Source organism: Callorhinus ursinus, unplaced genomic scaffold (genome assembly GCF_003265705.2).
Source record: "Callorhinus ursinus isolate GAN/ISIS: 27379988/994484 unplaced genomic scaffold, GSC_fseal_2.0 scaffold20, whole genome shotgun sequence".
Lineage (NCBI taxonomy): Eukaryota > Metazoa > Chordata > Mammalia > Carnivora > Otariidae > Callorhinus > Callorhinus ursinus.
The window spans coordinates 18,821,073-18,843,282 of record NW_027397082.1 but is presented as its reverse complement, the minus strand read 5'-3'; the positions used below and the strand labels follow the sequence as shown (position 1 = coordinate 18,843,282).

Here is a 22,210-nt window from a genome sequence, read left to right as displayed (position 1 = left end):
TAAGCTTGAAAAGAAAAAAAAAAGGTTGATGAGAAATGTTTGTTCATATTATCACTAAAAAAATTTGTTTCTTAATTTTAGAATGCAGAGTAATGAATAACACTAACAGTCTTCACTAAAATGAATTTAGTTTTAAGGTGACTCTACATTCTCTTCTTTTTCATTCTTTCATCCTCCCTCCTTGATTCAAGGAACTTATTTATTAGCTGGCTTTATATTTGTATTTTTAACAAGAGTGTTGGAAAGCAGTGTTTCTTTCAGGGTGGGGAAGATTTGAAATCCAATAATGACAAATGAAGTCCCTTTCATTTCTGGCTGCATTCCCAGATGGTTGTGTGTATCATAATCATTGAACTTTTAGAGCCTGCTCACATTCTGTCTGGATTGCGTAGGATTACAACATCATATCTAAGTTATACTTTCTAGCAATATTTAAAAGTGAAATAGACATTGCTAAGTGGAAGCACTGATACCATAATTTCCAGTGGTTAAGGTGTCAGTGAAGAAGGGAGTTTACAAGCATGGGAAAAGAGTACAGGCTTCAATTTGAATAGGTCTCTATTGGCCAGGGGGTTATTTAATGCTAATAAATACTGGTTTTAGAATAGATGGAACTAGGTTAAGTGTTTACAGCCAAACCTTTCTCTTCTCCATTGAAGAGCAAGTTTCATCTAACACTGACCTACTTTGCTCTTATACGGTACTATAGATACAACGGTTATGCAGCCATGGAGGGAAAGATAAGTGAAGACCAGAAGAATTTTTTAGTAGGTAGTGCTTGGTAGCATGTTTCTTTGTTGGTAAGACATAATGTTGCCACAAATCATGAATAAATATTCTGAATTCCCTAATATTATTGCAGTTATAACCATTTTTAAGCTTCCTGTCTAAGTAGATATTTCTCTCCTGGCTTTCTGTATTGTGAACTTTACAAAACCGGCTTAGGCAGCCTATTAATTATTCATATCATAGCAACAATTAAAGCAAATTAAAAATAAAAATCGCCGTATTGCATTTAACCGTGGGCAGCTCCAAACTGTGTCAGCTCTGGAAGGGCCTGTGGTGTTTCCTAAGTTAAAAGTGCTAGAGGGAGCTCTAACCTTGTTCAGAGTTGTGGCATATGGGAACAATTGTCTGTATGTGGCCATAGGGTCGCAAGTGAAGATAGAGGCTAAGGCTGTTACGTGGCAGAAATTTAAATCTTTATTAGAACTCCCTGTTTCCTTTATATTAGAAAATAAGGGTTGGGACTGTCTGTATGCAATCAAATGGGACTTAATGCACCCTTATCCCTCTTTCTATGAATATAATCATCTCCTTCTAACACAGTATTCAGGAGACCTTGAATTTGGCTCAGTGAATTTTCATAAAGTGAACAACACCTGGGTAATCACGGAGTTCTTGTTTGCTTGTTTGTTTTTTTAAGAAAAAGAAGGAAAGAAAAAGAACCTTACCAGAAGCCCATTCCTGTCCTCTTTGTCACTCCCCTCCCAAGGGTAACATTATCCTCACTTCTAACATCGTTCCGTTATTTTTGCCTGTTTTTAAACTTCGTATAAATGGAATCATACAACACATATTCTTTACTGTCTGACTTATTTCACCCAACGTAATGTTTTTTAAGAGTCACATTGCATATAGTTGTAATTTTGAAATTTTCATTGATGTGTCGTGTTTCCTTATATAAATATGCCAAATTTATCCATTTTGCCGTAGATGAACATTTGGGTTGCCTTCAGGTTTTGATAACTACAAAAAAAAATTGTGTATATTTGTTGGCAAACATGTACAATGAATACATGCGTCCTGTTGGATATGTATCTAGGAGGGAATTGGAATTTCTAAACTGGTGTACCAATTTATACTACTGACAGTAGTGAATGAAAGTTCCATTGTTCCTTTTCCTCACTAGCCAACACTTGGTATTTTGCTTTTTCATCGTGGCATTCTGACGGTGTATACCAGAATCACGCTGCGGGTTTCTTTCTTTTTTTTTCTCTTTTTAATTGTGGTTAAAAAAACATTTACCATCTTAACCATTTTTTAAAAAAAGATTTTCTTTATTTATTTGAGGGAGAGAGAGAGAGATAGCAAGAGAGAGCGTAAGTGGGGAGGAGAGGGAGAAGCAGCCTCCCTGCCGAGCAGGGATTCCCAATGCAGGACTCAATCGCAGGACCCTGGGATCGACCTGAGCTGAAGGCAGACGCTCAACCCACTGAGCCACCCAGGCGCCCCAGTCGTCTTACCCTTTTTAAGTGTACAGTTCAGTAGTGTTAAGTATATGCACACTGTCATATTGTGTTTTTTAATTTAAATTTCCCTTAAAAGTTAAAGTTGAGCCTCTTTTTATATGTTGATTGACCCACTTAGATGTGAAGTGCCTGTTCAGGTTTTCAGCCCATTTTTCTATTGAGTTTTATGTATTTTTCTTAATGATTTATATAAATTCTGGATACAAAACCCTTTGATATGATATATGTGTTGCAGATTTTTTCTTCTATTCTGTGCTTTGTCTTTGCACTTTTGTTAATGTTGTCTATGATGAACAGAGATTCTTAATTTTAGTATAGTCCACTTTATCAGTCTTTGCCATATATAGTTAGCATTTTTACAATCTACTTAAATCTGTGCCTACCCCACTGTCATAAAGATATTGTTTTCTTCTAAAATTTTTATTGTTTTACCTTTTACATTTGGATGTAAAATCCATTTGATTTTTGTGTGTTTTGGTGTTAGGTAGAGGTAAGAGGTTTTTTTTGTTGTTATGCGATAATCAGCTGATCCAGCACTATTTATTAAAATGTTTATTTCCCTCTGTACTGCACTGTTTCCTTTGTCATAAATGACATGACCATATATGTATAGGTCCTTTAAAAAAAAAAGATTTTATTGCCTTCGGCTCAGGTCATGATCCTGGGGTCCTGGGATCGAGCCCCACATTGGGCTCCCTGCTCCGCGGGAGGCCTGCTTCTCCCTCTCCCACTCCCCCTGCTTGTGTTCCCTCTCTTCGCTGTCTCTCTCTCTTTTTTAAGTATTTAAAAAAAAAGATTTTATTTATTTGTCAGAGAGAGAGAGAGAGAGAGAGAGAGAGGCAGGTAGAGGGAGAAGCAGGCTCCCCGCTGAGCGAGGAGCTACGGGACTCGATCCCAGGACCTTGGGATCATGACCTGAGCCAAAGGCAGATGCTTAACGACTGAGCCACCCAGGTGTTCCTATGTTATACGTCTTTGTCAGTTCTTGAACTCTGAGAGTAAGCCCTCCAGCTTTGTTGTTATTCTTCAGTATTATCTTGATGTTTGTTCACTATTTGCATTTCCATATACACTTTAGAATCACCTTGTCAGTATTTACCCTCTGTTTGCATCACCTAGTATAGCACTTACACACAGAAAGTCTTTAGTATATTTGTTTAAATGAGATAACTCAGTGCACACAAAAATTCCTGAAGTTGTTTGTAGTTTCCTCTGATTTCACCCAGAGCCTTTGAGCCTGGCTCTACTGGGCTGCGCTTACAATCTAAATCACATCTTAAATTTTCATCCTTTCCTCACAGTTCTGTCCCTGATCATATCAATTAATGGTGGCCAGACAAGTTAGCATATTTTAAAATATTCCAATTCATAATTTCTCTTCCTAGGGAATGTGATACGGAGTTTCAGTTAAAACTTTAGCTTCAGGGGCGCCTGGATGGCTCCGTCGTTGGGCGTTTGCCTTCGGCTCAGGTCGTGGTCTCGTGGTCCCGGGGTCCTGGGATCGAGCCCCGCATCGGGCTCCCTGCTTCGTGGGAAGCTTGCTTCTCCCTCTCCCACTCCCCCTGTTTGTGTTTCCCTCTCTCACTGTGTCTCTCTCTGTCAAATAAATAAATTTTTAAAAATCTTTTTTTTTAAAAGATTTTATTTATTTATTTGAGAGAGAGAGAATGAGAAATAGAGAGCACAAGAGGGAAGAGGGTCAGAGGGAGAAGCAGACTCCCCGCCGAGCAGGGAGCCCAATGCGGGACTCGATCCGGGGACTCCAGGATCATGACCTGAGCCGAAGGCAGTCACTTAACCAACTGAGCCACCCAGGCGCCCCTTAAAAATCTTTGGAAAAAAAAAAAACAAACTTTAGCTTCAGAGTTTGGTGGGCAGATCGTGATGCAGCCTGCATTGCCTAGATGGCTTTTATGTACTAGCAAACAATAACAGCTACCTTTATTGAGTGTTTGTGTGCCACACTGTATATGCTTAGCAGTTTATACATAATCTCCTGTTAGTTCTTTTAACAACCCTGCGAAATAGGTGGTAGTATTTTTCCCCTTTGCAGGTGAAAAAACTTGAGGCTTTAACCTCAAGCTGGGTAACCAGCTCATTCAAGCCTATGTACATAGTTTATACATTGCTGACACAAGGCTTGTCTAACACTACCTTTAAAATAGTAAGTTGTTTTACTTAGTCCTTAAATAATACCCAGGCTCCTTGCTGTTATCCCTGAGAATGTAGTTACTAAAATGTCTTGAATCTTTTTCCCAACTTCTCCCCACATTGTCACCGCTACTCTCTTGGTCCATGCCCATTCTGATACCAGCCCACTCTTGCAGTCTTACTTAATTTACAGTGTAGGCCTGTTAGATTGATTGCCATCGAAAAATACTATCACCATGGAAGATGTGCTACAAATTCTGTTTGTAATTTCCAGTGAAACTTAATCTTTCAAATGGAAATTAAGGCTTTCTTTTCCATATTCATTTTTTTACTACAGTAGCTAAATATGCCACCTTGACCTTGCGGACACTTGATGGCCTTTGGAATCTGAAAGTAAAAGATCTCTAAGATACAGCGAGCCATGGGCTATAACGCTGAAAATTAAACTGGTGGAGAACAACAGCCATCTGATCATGAGCACCATAACCTTGATAAAGCATTAAGAAGATCCCAGTAGGTTTTTCATATCTATTGGTAGACTCTTCTTGTAGCCCTACTATTTTGATTTGGCCCTAAATAAGAAAACAAGTTGGTGTATTAAATTGATACAATTTTTTGCTAATGCATGAAGGAGTTTTTAATAGAGAGATACATTCATTTATGGACATTTTTCTAGAAAACCTTAAATACTGGGAACTATGAAGAGCGGTGGATGGAAGAAATGAGAGTAAATATGAAAGAAATAAGTTATATTAAGACACAGAAAACTTCAAGATGACATTATTAGGTCAGTCTTTAGTGTCAGCCCTAAGAAAGGTTAATCACTTTTAAAGTGTTAATTTCTTAATTATGAAATATTTTAGCATGTAGAAAAGTGATAGAATAATAATGTTACCTGTGTAGCTGTCACTCAGAATGATAGCATTTCTTTACATTAAAAATTCAATCATTTTAGAAAAGGTTGACTTATTCTTCGAGTTCTGGAATATATTGCTTGTCCAAATAATATTAGGAAAATATTTCTCTTTTCACTTGAGGGGCATACTTAAATTCTAAATTTAGTTTTGAGTAAGAAAATATGAGGAATGGGGCACCTGGGTGGCTCGGGCGTTAAGTGTCTGCCTTCGGCTCAGGTCATGATCCCAGGGTCCTGAGATAGAGCCCCGTATTGGGCTCCCTGCTCAACGGGAAGCCTGCTTCTCCCTCTCCCACCCCCCCTGCTTGTGTTCTCTCTCTCACTGTCTCTCTCTCTGTCAAATAAATAAAATCTTTAAAAAAAAAAAAGAATGAATCTTTATTTTTAAATTTACTTACTCAGCTCTATTTACCATGGAACTGAATCATATAGACTCAAAATATAAAAGCCAGACTGAGCCTCAGATTATCCCATCCACCCACTCATTTTACAGATGGAGTCTCAGGACAACAGAAACGTGCCCATGATCACATAGCTACTAAGTGATAAGGCTGGTCCATCATGCTGCTTCACTATTGCTGTGGGCCTGTTTATGTCTGTCTACTATAAGAAAACTTTTCATGATGGTTTGTTTCCAGAGTACCAACATTCAGTATGTATTCCTTAAACAGAAACTAAAAATAGAGGAACTTCAGAAGATTTGACACAGAAAAATTTCATGAGAAAAAGTTGGTACGCTTGAAGTTCATATTTATAGTGTTCCATGTGAGCTTAAGCTACACCCAGGTGAAGTTAAAATGTTGGGTAGTAAACCAGGAAACATCTTTATAGAAACCATTTCATGCTTTAAGAAAGGCCAAGTTCTGCAAAGAAAGGATATGATTTCTGTTTCTAAATCAAGTGCATAGACATTATGAAGTAACTGTCTTCTTGATTTTCATTTCTTACTGATTTCATTTTCATCTCCCACCTCCACCCCAAACAAAATCCCTGGTGGAAGTTTGTCCTATTCTGAAAAAAAAAAAAAAATTGTGTTTCTTTCTTCAGAAACATCAAAAATCTATAGTCTCTGGCCCACAAAAATCCCATAAAAATATTGCCCTTGGTGGGGAAGTTAAATAACCTTGAGACAGAATCACATGGGAATAGTTTTTCTGCCAGTTTTTTTTTGTTGTTGTTGTTGTTTGGTTGGTTGGTTTTTTTGAGTGGGGAGTAGAGAGGGGCAGAGGGAAAGGGAGAGAGAATCCTAAGCAGGCTCCATGTCCAGCACAGAGCCCAATACTGGGCTCAATCTCACGACCCTGAGATCATGACCTCAGCCAAAATTAAGAGTTGGTCGCTTAACTGACTGAACCACCCAGGCGCCCCTTTCTGCCAGTTTTTGAGAGAGAGGAAGGTGGGTGCTGATGACAGCTGGAATTTCAGTCTGGTTTCAGTGCAGCCCTGTCTTTGCTGATCACTAAAACAAAGTACAAAGTCTGAAGGAAGCAAAATGTGCTCTGTACACAGGATGTTAGCTCTTTGGTAGAAACCAGTAAAGTGGATTTTAGAAATTAGAGTAATGTATTGAAAGTCTTGTTACCATTCTAATAATTTCCTTATTGCTCTTCCCTCACTAAATTGGAGTGTTATGGAAATGTTTTGGCAATTGCTCTGAAAGATTGAAAATGAGAAAAAAAATCAATGTGCACATGTCTTTTATTCCGTATTGTAGAACTTATTTCACTGTCTTCCTTTTGCTCTTCTCTTTCTCTCCAACTGTTAAATTTAATGGAAAAATCAATCAATGATAATCATTCCTATTGGAACTTCAGTCTTACTTTGAGTCTTCGGTTTTTGCATAGTAATATTTTACATATTTTACTACACAGAAACATTGAAATGAAACTTAGAAAACAGTGGATTAAAGATTGCCACGTTAGAGTACTTATAGACAAAGCGTCAGTGTACTGATAGTCGCATCCTTGTTGGTGAGACAAGGGGACTCCAAATATGTTTTACTATTGTACTCTCAAAAAGCAATATCTACTCTTTGAATTAGTTTGGATTAAAAATTCAGTTTACCAAATATTTTTGAGCTGCTGTTACATAGATATAAAGGGCTTATGTCATAATTTGTATTCTTCAGAGTTTAAAATCTAATGTGAAAATGAATGTTTCTGGAAATAATTATAAAAGCAAAGAAGATTGTATTTGATAAAGCATTAAATGCTAATTATATTCAGCAACTAAATATATCACAGTCCTCTCTAGTTATTAAAAACATAATGACAGCCCATGTCCTTACTATGTGCCAGGTACTCTTCTGAATGTCTTTACATGTATTATTTTATTTTTTAATCCTAACATTAACCGCTCCAGGTAAGTACTATAAGAATCACCTTTTTACAAATGAGGAAATTGAGGCACAGATAGATTAAGTAATTTACCCAGGACACACATTGAGTATATGGTAGAGCTGGGTTAGAAGCAGTGCCAAATTATGGTGTCATTTTTTAGGATATTCCATTAGATAAACATAAATTCCTTCAAAATGACATTTGAACTAGCTTCAGTGTGGCACTTGTGGTCTTGGTGCTCATGTAAAACACTTTTGGCTGTAGAAAATGTATTTATCCATCTGTACAAAGCAGTCCTGGTCTTTTACATTTAGTCTTAGTCATTGACCTGGAAATTTATTGTCATTAAAAAGAGGAAAGGCCAAAATTTCATTTTAGAAAAACTGTTCACTTTACATAACAACTGCATTTTGAAATTTAGTCTGAACTCAACTAACTTATGTGCATCTGAGCAAGTTATTTTGATCACCTCTGCTAAAAAAACAGATGCTGCATCCAAACTAAGCTTCTCCTGGATAAATTAAGAAAACAATTACCCAATTCCAGAGAGAAATGTCTTTAGTCCCTTGATGCTCCAAGGGTTATTAAAGTTTTACCTGCAGATAACCAAGACTTCCAGAAGTTACAAGTCATTTACTTCATTCACTGCAGCTAAGAGAGGCCTGTGCTGCTGCCTCATAGGATTATTTCTTGCTGCATTTAACATGCATTAACAAGCATTTGGAAAGAGTTGAATTTCTTCTGGAAAGCTGAGTTGGCTTCTTAAGATCCTATCCAAAAAAAAAAAACCCCTTGTATTTTCCTAATCCAGGTTTTAGATATATCTTCTCAAAGGCTTTCTTCAGGAGCAAGTTTTACCAAGTCATTGAGACCTTTTTATTGGACACAAAAATGTAAGGATTCGAGCACAAAGAGGGAGAGGGCAGCTTTTTTCTTTCCTTATTTAAAACTGGCTGTATTTTCCCCATGTACTTTTTAATTGTGCTGTAAGTGTGTGTCTGTTTTCCTCTGGCAGCCAATGCTTCCATCGTTCCCCATTATTTATGGTAGGACTTAACTTTCTAATGCTAAAATAAAGGGAGGATGTGAGGGGGAAGTTGGGGAGAAGACTCTCAGTTTAAACTTTCTCCCATCACGGAAATTTTATTTTGGTAATATTAACATTATTTAACATCCAGCTGAGCAACCTTTATCTGAGGAAGTTTACAGAAAGAGCAACCAGATTCCAGACAAATAAACTTTATTACTCTGCCTGAAACATTAAGTAGTGGTTTAGGAAAATGGTTTTTCATCTCCTCTCCCTCTTGATGTTCATTGTTTATTGTGTGGGAGAGGACCTGTTTGTCCAATGAGTGTATTGCAGGTGAACTTGGCAATGCTAGGTCCTTAGTTGTTCTTGTCCCTCTCATCTCTCTCCCTCTCTGCTTACCTCCCCATCTCTTCCCTAGCCCCTCATCGTGCTCCCCCTTGCCATCTCTCCCTACCCCTGCTTATCTCTCCCAGCTCTTTCAGGTCCCTCCCCACCCCCTCCCAAGTGCCCAATTCTTCTCCTCCCCTCCCATCCCCAGGCACTGTTGTCATTCCTCTTCCTTCTCTCCTCTCCTCCTCCCTCTCCCCCTTCTCTCAGACACTTCTCTCTTTCCCCCTCTTCCCTTTCCTCCAACCTTCCCCCCCTCCTGTCTCCTTCTTCCTCTTCTTCTTCCTTTTCTCTCTCCTCCTCTCCACACTCACAGTGATCTCTAATTCTATATCCTCCAGGACCAGATCTTGACTTCTCTGAGGCAAAGGAGATAAATTTTGCCTGCTCTGATTAATTTGATGTTATAGACCAAAAAAAGTCCTCTAGATGGCACAGAAACATCCTCCTCCCCTATGCATCAAATAATTGACTAGTGTATATATATTTTAAGACTAGAAGATATATACCCACCAAAATGTAAGTTCTTAATTTGTTGATTGTAGAAATTATGGGCAATTTTTATGTTTTTTGTGCTTCTTTGTTTTTATATTGTTGAAAGTGTGTCTATTATAAATGCTGTTTTTTTAAATCAGTCTTTCTCTGCTTGACCCCACTAGATCCTTATTTAATGAAAAGAAAAACAACAAAATGAAGAATCAGATTTGACCCTCTAGCGAGTATGAATTTGGTTTGCTATTTTGATGTTTAGTTTTCCGAATCCTTTTAACTTTCAAAACCGTGGCCCCTTGGACTGCAGCATGAAGCCTTCAGCTGATTGGCGCTATCATAGCACATGATGGATGTTAAATACGGTCTCACAAGTTAGACTTAACTCAGAGTCCTACAAGACCTTTTCTGCCTTTCTCTGCCCTCCCCAAAATTTAGTTCATGTTTTGTTTTTTGTAATCTTCTATACTATGAGGTTGGTCAGTGTGACAGACTTGGTGATTTGTACATGGATTTGTTTTCAGCACTGTTACCAGTTTTAGGGGTTAGAGGGAACTGGTATTAGTGAACAGCCATTCTGTTTTTGTTATGCCTCATTATTGGGCCTTGTTTACTGCCCTTGATGCTGTTGGTTATAAAAGGCATAAAATTCATGCCATACTAGGCTGTGATATCAACTCTGTTATAGTTAAATGTTAAAATTCCAAGTTCAGATTCAAGCTTGACCAAAAGAAAAATTTCCAGCCTATTTCCTTCTCATTGGCTAGCTGAGGTGTGGCAGGTGAACATAAGATTAGATGGACTATTTGAGACAAAGTTACGCATTTCCTAGCTATAGTGTGCTCATTTAAGAAAGGGTTAAATGGTGTAGTTCGTGAATGGTTTTCTAGCTGCAGGGGTTTTTGAAAAGAGATCTAGGAATTATGCGGTTAATTGAATTCTTCAGGCATGGACTTATGGTCATTGAAAACATGTGAGTGATTTCTTTGCTTTGCTCCTAGATATAGTTCATACAGTGTCTTAGAAGTCCTGAATTCTTTTTTCTTTTTAAGAATTCTGTGCCTATTTATGCAGGTTGGACATTTTATATGATAAACATGACATTTTTAAAAGAGTTTACACAGTATATTTGTTCTCTTGTCTTGCCATTCTCCCTGTTTGGTTTGTTTCTTTTGTTTTTCCCTTTTCTTCTTTTTTCCTCACTTCCCCAAGTCTGCGTTACTGGTGCTTTTTCCGATTTTTCCCCATCTTGTGAGCAAAGTTTTAACAATACGTAGGAAGTTAACTGCCTGGAGTCTTTTAAATATAAGTAACACGCAACCAGTAATAAGCTGTCGGTTGTTTTTTTTGCTGCCTACAAAGAAACATAAACACAGCGCTCATTTCTGGCAGGTTTTTACTGTCAGAGTTTCTCCTATTATATTTATCTTACAATTTGCCAGGGGGTGAAGTTATTAAGTTTTAGCAGCAGCCATCGATCAAGTTCACAAGTTAACACGATAAAGGCTCTGTGCCGCTCCGATCCGGGGAAATGATGATCCTCACTCGGTAATTAACTAAATGAGAAAGTTAAATCTTACTTGAGAGCTGGGAGAGATGAAAGAGAGGTGTTTGTCAGTTTCTCAGTGGAAATTAGAAGCAGTTTTCTGCAATTCCCTAAGCTGCTGCTCTGTCATATTTTACATAAGCTCTGGGAAAACGTCTTGTAATTAGTGCTGTCATGGAGGATTTTTTTTTTGCTGAAGGATGTTGGAATAATTCATTAGATTATCAAGAAAGGCTTGTGTCCTGAAATGATTAGCACAGTGAAATTTAAACCATTAACGATAACAAGTTTAGAGCTTGCTGCAGTGCAGAGGCACCCGGGGTATGTCTGTGCCTATTTCAATCATTTCTTATAATTAAACATTATGTCCTTTTTTTCCCCCATCACTAAGACCCATCCAAAAATCCTTTTAAGGTGGCACTGCCTACATCAGTGGGTTTACCAGCCTTGGAGGTGTGTGTAGTTAGTAGCTATAATAATACAGCAGTAAATTAAACTGCTGTGAGTTTCTTGGTTTAGAACAAAAGAACCTATTGCCCTGGAAGCAATGAAGTTGCATGAGGCAACCCACTACAGAAACGAGAGCCCCAGTTTTGAAACCTAACGGTGTTAAGTGACTGTCTTACCTCTTTAACTGCCCCAGAAACCTGGAAATAATCAAAATGGCTTTGTTTTGATTTTGGTGAATTTTTTATATGGCTTTTCCTATAATTAGTAAATAATAAAAAAAAAAGATTGGCAAGTGTCCAGTCTTTAAATAATCATATTTACTGGGTTATTTGTGAGTTTGTTCCTAGTGAGTTTTATTTGAAAGAATTGAAGTGATTGCAGGCTTTTCCTTGTTGGTTATTAGAAACCAGTCAGATTGATAATGTGAACTTTCCTTCTGCTGACAAATCTTCCCCTTCCTGTCTTCCATGTTCACTGATCAGATCTGACATATTTATGAGTTCACCTAATATGTAATCATATTTAGTAGAAGCTGTTAAAATATTAATACAATAATCCCACCGAGAAATGTGATGTTTACTTCTGTTGAAACGTATGTCCCGTTCTATATGGAGAGCCACCATTTTCCTGTCATTTGCACTCTCACTCCACCCTCCCTACCCCACCCCCAAAAGAGGATGGGATAACGGACTACTTCTTTGGTCACTGAAAGTTATAAAGGTTTTTAACTGAAAATTAGAACAATAAAAGCTATGATCCCACTTTTGAACACTCATTACCTCTCATTCTGCACGTTCAATTTATGGCCAGATCCTTTCAGTTTCTCTTGAAATCCCCTGTTAAATAAAAGATACCCAAATGCCCGTGGGCCTTAACCTTTCTGGGTTCCTTTTTTGTTTCTGTCCTAGCTCTTTGGGAGCTCTAGAGCTGTCCTGGATCTCTCTGCCGTCACCATGGCCCCATCCCTCTGTGTGCTTACTTACCTCTTTTGGTCCTAATCAAAATGCAGACAATACCATTTTTTTTAATTTAGCCAAGACAATGTGGAACTTCCAGAAGAGATATTTTTACAAAGAAATCAAGGAAAAACAGTAAGAAAAAATGTAATCAGTGCTTTTGGATTCGTATTTAACTAAAACCTGGCAACAGCCAATAGAGAGTATAGTACAGACTTTTTAAAAATCCTCCCTTTCCCCCCCTCAAAACTCTTGAATGTTTTATCTTGTTTCTTCTGGCCATAGGAACAAGAACCCTAGTTCTGTCCCCTTCCAGGTTAATAACCAGATTAAATATTTGAAGGATTAGCTCTATTGAAGAAGTAAATTATTATACTGAAATAAATGTGTATTATAACCCAAACTTAGAATTCTCAACAGGTCCTCCTTCCTCTCTTGAGGGTAAAATACCTTTCTTCCAGATACTTCCTAATCGGCCTCTTCTAATCTTGGCCATGATCACCTCTTGCCTGGATTATTTTATCGGCCTGCTAATTGGTCTTCCTGTGTTCATGCCCCTTGCTCTTATCCCCTCAGCATTCTCTGTATGGCAGCTAGGATAAATATTTCTAAAGGATAAATCAGATGATGTCATACTTGACTCCTTCAGAACCTCCAGGGGTTCTCCTTTACTATTAGGATGAAATCCAGACTCCTTACTGTGGCCCAGAAAGCCTTTGTGATCTGGCCCCAGGCCACCTCACCAGCCTCATTTCCCGACATTCACTCTGCCCCAGCCATACTAGCCTTCTTTCTGCCTTTCACTTGAACACACCTTTGACTCCTTCATGTCTGGGGGCCTATTCCCAGATCTTCATGAGACTGACCCTTATTATTCAGATCTCAGCTCCAGTGTTAACTCCTTCTGTGTCATTTCATGACCACCTCAGTTACGATAGGCTGTACTATCCCCTCCCTTTTTATGTTACCTTATTTCGTTTTCTTGACAATATTTATTGGTTTCTGAAGTTAACGCATTTATTATATATTCTCCCTCCACTCCTCTCTAGAGAAGGTAAAGAAACTGTGGTGCTACAATTTCCATAGCACCTAGAAAAGTACCCAGACAGAGGAGTAACTCAATGAATGGTTGTTGGTTGATTGATAACTCTAAGGTTCCAGCCTTAGTCGCAGTTCTTGTGCTGTCCCGCCTAGGCTACAGCCTTATCCCCAGTACAACCCTTGCCCATTTTATTCTTAGACCCATTCATCATCTTAAGCATTATATTCCCTTTCCCCTACTATGGGTTTCAATGCCTGAGTCTTTCCTCAAAGCCCTTTTTTAAAAGTTTTTATTTTAATCATCCAGTGTTCATCACAGCAGGTACACTCCTTAATCCCCATTAACTATTTCAAGCCCCCTTCTCAAAGCCCTTCTTATGGCCAGAGTCCTTAAATATCATTTGCCTCTCTCTAGTCATAAATACTACTCTATCTAGCCCTTACATCCCCAGTTCCAAATGGTGTCCTATGTCTGGAACATTTTTCTTTCTCTACTTACCACACCCTTCCCTCTGGTTAAAGCAGGATTTGATTGCCAACTAGAAACATCTATCAATTCACCATCAAGTTCAGCCAGTCCATGCTGCATCTTCCAACCTATACACAATACAGTTAGTGAAGTGAGCACACTTGATATTGCAGTGGTGGTGGTTAGGCTAGTTGAAGTCTGTATTTTCCCCTCCTGGCCCAGCTTCAAAGAAATTCATGGTAATTTTGAAAGTGGTGCTTGTAATACTTTTCAGCGATGGGGGGTGGGAAATGTTAGCCTTTAGGCTTTGAGGACTAAGCTGAGGACAGCCGTATAAATACTTAAGTCCTTTCATTTTATGTACCTGTCACCTGACAGCTTCTTCCTTTCTTTCTTTTGGAGCTAACTGTTCATTGTAAACAGAAAAGCAGAAGAAGAGCTGTGCAGGGGTGGCAGAAAGTTAGTGTTACCATTAAACTGAGGTTGTTTGTCAGCTTTCCTAGACATTTGAACAGTAGTGGTTGAGTCATCAAGCTTTTGTTGGGAAAACCAAATCAATTCTATTGCCACAAGTAACCATTACCCTCTCTCCCATACACTCTAATATACAACCTTTTGATTTTTTAATAATTGAACTTTTCACTGTGCCCTTGTGGATTTTCAAAGGTTTCTCAAATTGAAATTTTGCTACTTTTACTTTAGCCATTAGTAGAAAAATCTGTATGGGAGAATGATTGGGGGAAGAGGCTTGATAACAAAGACCTTTATCTCCTGAGCACTCTATAAATGTAATATTTTAGTTACAAATGAAATTAATATTGCAGTGACATTTATCCTTAGGAATACTCTATCCTTAGAAGTTTCAATTTTATTAAAATATAATTTATATACAATAAAATACACCCATTTTAAGTATACAGTTTGATGAATTTTGGCAAAGGTATACATACATGTGTGTAACAGTCAAGCTATAGAACATGTTTATTGCCCCAGAAACTTCCCTTGCACCCTTACTCAGTCAGTCCCATCCCCACATCCAGCCCCAGTCAGCCACTGATCTGTTTTTATCATTATAAATTAGATTTGTTGTTCCTAGAGTTTCATGTAATTAGAATCGTAAAGTATGAGTTTTTGGTACCTGACTTCTTTTGTTCAGCATGTGTTTGAGATTCATACATGTGATTTTGTGTATCTGTGGTTCATTCCTTTTATTGCTGAGTACTATTCCATTTTACAGATAGATCTCAATTTGCTTATCAACTCTTTTCTTATCAATTCTTGCTGGACATTGAGATTTTTTTCAGCTTGGGACTATTATAAATAAAGCAGCTATGAACATTTATATACAAATCTTTGTGTAAAAATGTTTTCATTTTGTTTTTTTGTTTTTTTTTTTAAAGATTATATTTATTTATTTGACAGAGAGAGACACAGTGAGAGAGGAAACACAAGCAGAGGGAGTGGGAGGAGAAGCAGGCTTCCCGCGGAGTGGGTAGCCTGATGCGGGGCTCGATCCCAGGACCCTGGGATCATGACCTGAGCCGAAGGCAGATGCTTAACGACTGAGCCACCCAGGCGCCCCAAAATGTTTTCATTTTGTAGGAGAGGTAAATGCCTAGGAGTGGAATTGCTGGGTCATATGATAAGTATGTGTTCAATTTTATTTTATTTATTTATTTTTAAAGATTTTATTTATTTATTTGAGAGAGAAAGAATGAGAGATAGAGAGCATGAGAGGGAAGAGGGTCAGAGGGAGAAGCAGACTCCCCGCTGAGCAGGGAGCCCGATGTGGGACTCGATCCTGGGGACTCCAGGATCATGACCTGAGCCGAAGGCAGTCGCTTAACCAACTGAGCCACCCAGGCGCCCAGTATGTGTTCAATTTTATAAGAACCTGCTCCCTGTGTTCTAATGTAGTTGTATCTTTAATCATTACTGCCAGCAATGTATGAGAGACCCAGTTGTTCCTCATCCTTGCCAATACATGGTTTGTTCAGTCTTTTTCATTTTAGCCATTCTTGTAAGTGTGTAGTGGTATCTCATTGTGATTTTTAAGATTTTATTTACTTATTTGACATAGAGAGAAACAGGGAGAGAGGGAACACAGGCAGGGAGAGTGGGAGAGGGAGAAGCAGGCTTCCCGCGGAGCAGGGAACCCGATGCGGGGCTTGATCCCAGGACCCTGGGACCATGACCTGAGCCGAAGGCAGACGCTTAATGACTAAGCGACCCAGGCGCCCCTCACTGTGATTTTAATTTGCATTTCCCTAGTGACTAATGATGTTGAACATCTTTCCATGGGCTTATTGGATATCCATGATTCTTTTCTTGTGAAATGTCTATTCAAATCTTTGGCTCATTAAAAAAAAAAAACAACCAAAAAACCTAGGGTTGTTTTCTTATTATCAAGTTCTAGGAATTCTTTATATATTCTGGATACAAATCCTTTGTCAAATGTATATATTGCAAATGTTTTCTCCAGTTTGTGGTTTATATTTTTATTTTAACTGTTTCTTTTAGAAATCAGGAGCTTAAAATTTTGCCAGATGCTAATTTTTCTGTTTTTTTCCTTAAAAAAAAAAAAAGTCTGTGCTCTTGTGCCCTGTGTTTGAAATGTTTGCCTGTCTCAAGAGTACCAAGATTTTCTCTTATGCTTGCTTCTAGACATTCTGTTTTAGCTCCTACATGTAAGTCCAGAATCCACTTAAGTTAACTTTTGTACGTGGTTGATAGTACTATATGAGTATCCAGATGTTTCAACATCATCTTTTGAAAAGATCATTTTTTCCTTACTGGATTATCTTAGCACCTTTCTGAAAAATCAGCTGGCCATATGTAAGTCTCTTTGTGGAGTCTGTATTCTGTTTCCTTGATCTACATGTTTGTCCTTACACCAAAGTCACTCTATCTTGATTACTCTTGCTTTATTGTTAAGTCTTGAAATTCAGTGGTGTGAGTCTTCCATCTTTGTTTTTATTTTGCAAGATCACTTGGCTAACATTTAGGTCCTTTGCATTTCCATTCAAATTTTAGAATCTGCTTTTTAGTTTGCTTGCTGGAATTCCATTGATACTGCACTGACGCTTATCAATGGATCGATTGGAAAGAATGAATATCTTAACCATGTTGAGTCCCATTTGTGAACATAGTATCTCTCTCCATTTATTTAGGTCTTTTTAAATTTCCCTCAGCACTGTTTTGTTGTTTTCAGTTACAGGTATTAACACATATGTTGTTGGTTTTTTTTTTTTAAGATTTATTTATTTATTTTGAGAGAGTGAGAATGAGAGAGAGAGAGAGAGTACATGAGGGGGGGAGGGTTAGAGGGAGAAGCAGGCTCTTCACTGAGCAGGGAGCCCGATGCGGGACTCGATCCTGGGACTCCGGGATCATGACCTGAGCTGAAGGCAGTCGCTTAACCGACTGAGCCACCCAGGCGCCCAACACATATGTTGTTAAGTTTATTCCCAAGTATTACATTTTTTTTTAATGCTACTGTAAACTGTATAGGCAAACAGTTTTAAAAAGTACATTTTTTACAAAAATGAAGTAAGTGAAGTGCTTACCCTTGGTGGGGCTAGTGACCCAATAAAAGGAGCTCAAGGCAGGGCTCATAAGGCTCATGGTACTCTGTTTCGTGTTCTAGGTGCTAGTTATATTCTGAAAATTTATGAAGCTATACACTTGAGATTATGCATTTTATGTGTATTATACTGCAATGAAAATTAAAACAGAAAAATATATATTACACAGTGAGAAAGAAGGATGTATTTTCAAAGGAGAGGGAAAGTCCAACTCCAGAAGTGTCAGAAGTTGATTAAAAGTGTTGATTTATAGAGCATTTTACTGTGTGGCAAGTGGTGAGCTAAGCATGGTTTTCTTAGATTATTTTATTTGATCCTCACAAAAACCCAATGGAATATATCCTGTAATTTGGCAGATGAGGGAAACGGAGACTCAGGGAAAAAAAAAATCAAGTTGTTTATGCCATGACACACAGCTAGTAAATTGAGGAGCTAGAATTTGAAACCAGGTCTTTGTATTGTAGGACCAAAGCTCTTAATACAGTGTGGTGTAGTGGTAAGAGTAAGTAACTCATTCAAAGTGATGATGGATCTGAGGTGTGTGTCTTTCTACCTCACAGAGAAATACTTTGTTTTGGCGTAGTAACTAAAATGCAGTACCAGCTGGAGTAGCCAGACAGTTGGTAAATTCATGAACTCTCAGTTTATACTTCATTTCTAATAGCCAAACGTTTTAGTCCCATTTATGATTTGATCATTGGAAATATAAGAAAATCCTGGGGAGCCTGGGTGGCTCAGTTGGTTGGGCACCAATCTTCAGCTTGGGTCATGATCTCAGGGTCCTAGGATTGAGTCCTGCATTGGACTCCCTGCTCAGTGGGGAGCCTGCTTTGCTTCTCCCTCTCCCTCTCCCTCTGTGATCTCTCTCACTCTCGTTTTCTCTCAAATAAAATCTTTAAAAAAATAAAAAAATATATATATATAAAGTAAAGTCCTGACTGAACTTTAGCTCCTGCAGTGGGATAATCAAACTTGTAAAATCCTTAGGCATTTTTTTCTGTTACTAGTCTGATAACTACTGATCAAAGCATGACTCCCTGTGATTATAGAAACATCTGGTTCGTTGAAGGTTATAAATAGAATCATTTCATTACCATGCTGATTATTGTTCTCTGTTACTGGCATTTCTGGAAAACAGTACCCTGGGTAGCATCCAACTCCGGTCCATCTCTACCTTTTAAAAGACAAAAGGACAAATTTATAAAAGATGATGGAAGTGGGAGGTTTGGGTTGTTGAGATGAGAAGTGGCATCTGGTGAAGCTTGTACACCTACCCCCACTCATTAGCTCACTAAATCTTACTTCATATTTCACAAGTTTTCCTTTTCTGAAATGCAAATAAATAACCTACACAAAAGGCAGCTCTGAAGCCCCCCAAGGCCTGTGTCCAACAAGGTTCTTATTAATCATTTTTAGTCTGTATCATAGACAACAGTGGCATTTATGCTAGAAAACTTCCAACTCCATACACCAGGGCTTGCTTTTTACAGGTGTCAGTTTTTTCTGTGTAAGCAGAACGGCCAGTGCCATTCATGAAAATATACTTTCAGACGTGTATCGGGAATCATTTGTAAAGAAGCCTATATGCAGGATTTAACATTTAGAAATTAAGCCAGCCTATGCCCTAAATAGCAGAAGTTGATTATCCAAATTTGATAGTTATATGTCACATTCAATATGTCCAGGCAGGTATGAGCTCCATAGTAACATTGGCCTCCCTGCCAAATTGGGATTGCCTCAGGCAAATATACCGAAGATCTATCAAATTACTTTGAAAAGTACCCAGTTGTCCCACTTTGTGATATCCTCTAAAGAAAGCCAACTTTCTTCAGAGCAGCAAAAGTTTCAGTTGATTGGGCGCCTGGGTGGCTCAGTTGGTTAAGCGACTGCCTTCGGCTCGGGTCATGATCCTGGAGTCCCGGGATCGAGTCCCGCATCGGGATCCCTGCTTGGCGGGGAGTCTGCTTCTCCCTCTGACCCTCTTCCCTCTCATGCTCTCTATCTCTCATTCTCTCTCAAATAAATAAATAAAATCTTTAAAAAAAAAAGTTTCAGTTGATTTCTGGATCTTTTCCTAGTGTCCCCACCTTCAAACTTGCATATGATCCTTGTCTTCTTCTTTTTTTTCTCATACCCCATATCCAATCTGTCAGCAAATTCAGTTTGCTCTGCCTTCAGAATATATATTGAGTCCCAGTTATTTCTTACCACCTCTATAGTAACCACTCAAGTCCAAAAGACTGTTCTCTTCCATGGACTACTGTGAAGTAGTCTCTTAATTAGTCTCCTTATTTCCATTCATGTCCCCTACAGTCTGTTCTCCACACAGTAGTGATCCTTTTAGAAGGTGTCAGATCATGTTACTCTCAGGCTTCTAGGTGATTCTCCATGTGACCCCTCTCTCTGCATAGCTTCGCATCTTCCCAACTTCCCTCTCCAGCAGGGTAGCCTGAATCTCTTACATGGTGGCTCAGGGCTCTTAGAAGAAGTAAGCAGAAGCTGCCTGGGCTCAGGAGTCCTAGAATGTCACTTTCTCCACATTCTGTTAGCCAATGCCCAGATTCAAAAGCTAAGATAAACTCTACCTTTTCATGGGAGGAACGGCATTCATGTTCAGGGAGGGATGGAATTGTTTCAAGCCATCATTGGAGATTAGCTACCACCACCTAAATGACCTGGATGATCTGGCTTGGACTACTCCAGCTTTACTTCTCCTTGTTCACTTGTTTCAAACCACCCTGGGCCTCTTGCATGTTCCTTGAAAATGCCAGACAGACTGCCACCCAGGACCTTTGCCCTCAAATTCCCCTTGCCCTAGATCTTTCTTCCCCCCATGTAACAAAATGTCTAGTTCCCTCATTTCATTCATGTCTCAGTTTAAATGTCATCTCTTTAGAGAAACTATCTCTGACCCCTCAGACTTAAATAATTATATTAGTTTTTTTGGTGTTTTTTTAATTGCTTCATAACAAATTACCAGGTTAAAATAGCACCCATTCATCAGCTCACAGTTTTCTAGGTCAGAATTCTGGCACGGCGTGGCTGGGGGTCCTCTGCTCCTAGTATCACAAGGCTGAAATGAAGATGCTGACCAGGCTGGGTTCACATCTGGAGGCTCTGAGGGAAAATCCTCTTCTCAGATCCTTGTTGCCAGAATTTAGTTCCTTGCCTTTGTAGGATTGAGGTCCCCATTTCCTTACTGGCTGTCATCTGGCAGCTCTGGCAGCTCCCAGAGTCTGACCACATCCTTTTCCATGTGGGTCCCCCTTCTTCTCCAGCAACCAATTGGAGCAAACTCTCTGCTTTTAAAGAGCTCATCACAGTAATCTCCCTATCTTAAGGTCAGCTGATTTGGCACATTAATTAAATCAAAGCAGTACCTATGTGTTTGTTTGAACAGCTGAGAGAAGATATGTGTATACCAGGAGCCAAGAATTTTGGGCCGTACATTTTTTCTGTCTCCTTATTTTTCTTAATAGCACTATCCACATTATATTTTCCATCTATTTGTTTAATGGTTTGATCTTGCTGTACACACTACAGTAGAAGTGCCTGATGATAGAGACTGTTACTTTTGTCCAGTGTTGTATTCCTAGCACCTAGGACAGTGTTTGACACATTGTAGGTGTTTAATTGATATTTACTGAATGAACTAATTAATAAAAAGATTTTATGGCATGTAATTTTGATTTCTTTTTTAGAAGGAAAAGGGTAGATTGAGCATATAAATGTTACAGTAAAGCTTTATCTCCAAAGGTACTAGAGTCTCAAATTATTCATCAGCCTTTCTTTGCGTGGAAGTTTCTTATATTAAAAAATAAGTAGTGAGCAAGTAATTGTATAAATGTCCAGTAACTGGTGTATACAAGAAAAAGCAAATTAGCTTTTTCACTTGCCAGTAATAATAACTTAACATGCTTTCAGCTTTCAGTTTTCATGTATAGATCGCCAAATAATATCTTCCTGTGAACTTTTAGGAATGGGGATGCCTAGTTGTCCAGCATGATTCCTGATTTACCAATTTACTGTGGTCTTTGTATGGCTTTCCATGTAATTGCTATTCACAAATATCCAATTACTAATAAGTAACAGAGTGAGCTCCAACATATAGACGTAACATAGCATGCCAGATCAGAAAAGTATTTATTTCCCTCATTTTCGATACTTACTGTTTTTTGTTTCTTTTAATCCACTCCTTCTACAGACAAAACTTGCCAATGGCACTTCCAGTATGATTGTGCCCAAGCAACGAAAACTCTCAGCAAGCTATGAGAAGGAAAAGGAACTGTGTGTCAAGTATTTTGAGCAGTGGTCAGAGTCCGATCAAGTGGAATTTGTGGAACATCTTATATCCCAAATGTGTCATTACCAACATGGGCACATAAACTCGTATCTTAAACCTATGTTGCAGAGGGATTTCATAACTGCTCTGCCAGGTATGTCTACGGGTATTTGTGGGCCATTAATTTGCCTGGAAAACATGTTACAATGGTAATGGAACTGGATCCTCCTCTCTCTTGTTGAAAGTCTTTATTGGCTTGATTTTTATAAACTGAGTCCTTTAATCGTACCTTCTTGAGGTATAAATACCCCAAGTCAC

The 22,210-nt window shown here is 38.6% G+C and overlaps 1 protein-coding gene across 9 annotated transcripts in view; it reads left to right on the top strand.

Moving 5' to 3' along the window:
* The window catches only part of BTRC (beta-transducin repeat containing E3 ubiquitin protein ligase), a 170,280-nt gene that overhangs the window by 119,723 nt on the left and 28,347 nt on the right, over positions 1-22,210 (top strand). For all 9 annotated transcript variants that reach the window (XM_073904295.1, XM_073904292.1, XM_073904290.1 and 6 more), the window contains one exon: positions 21,815-22,046. In XM_073904295.1, coding sequence (XP_073760396.1) covers positions 21,815-22,046 — 232 coding nt within the window. The remainder of the gene's footprint in view (positions 1-21,814; positions 22,047-22,210) is intronic.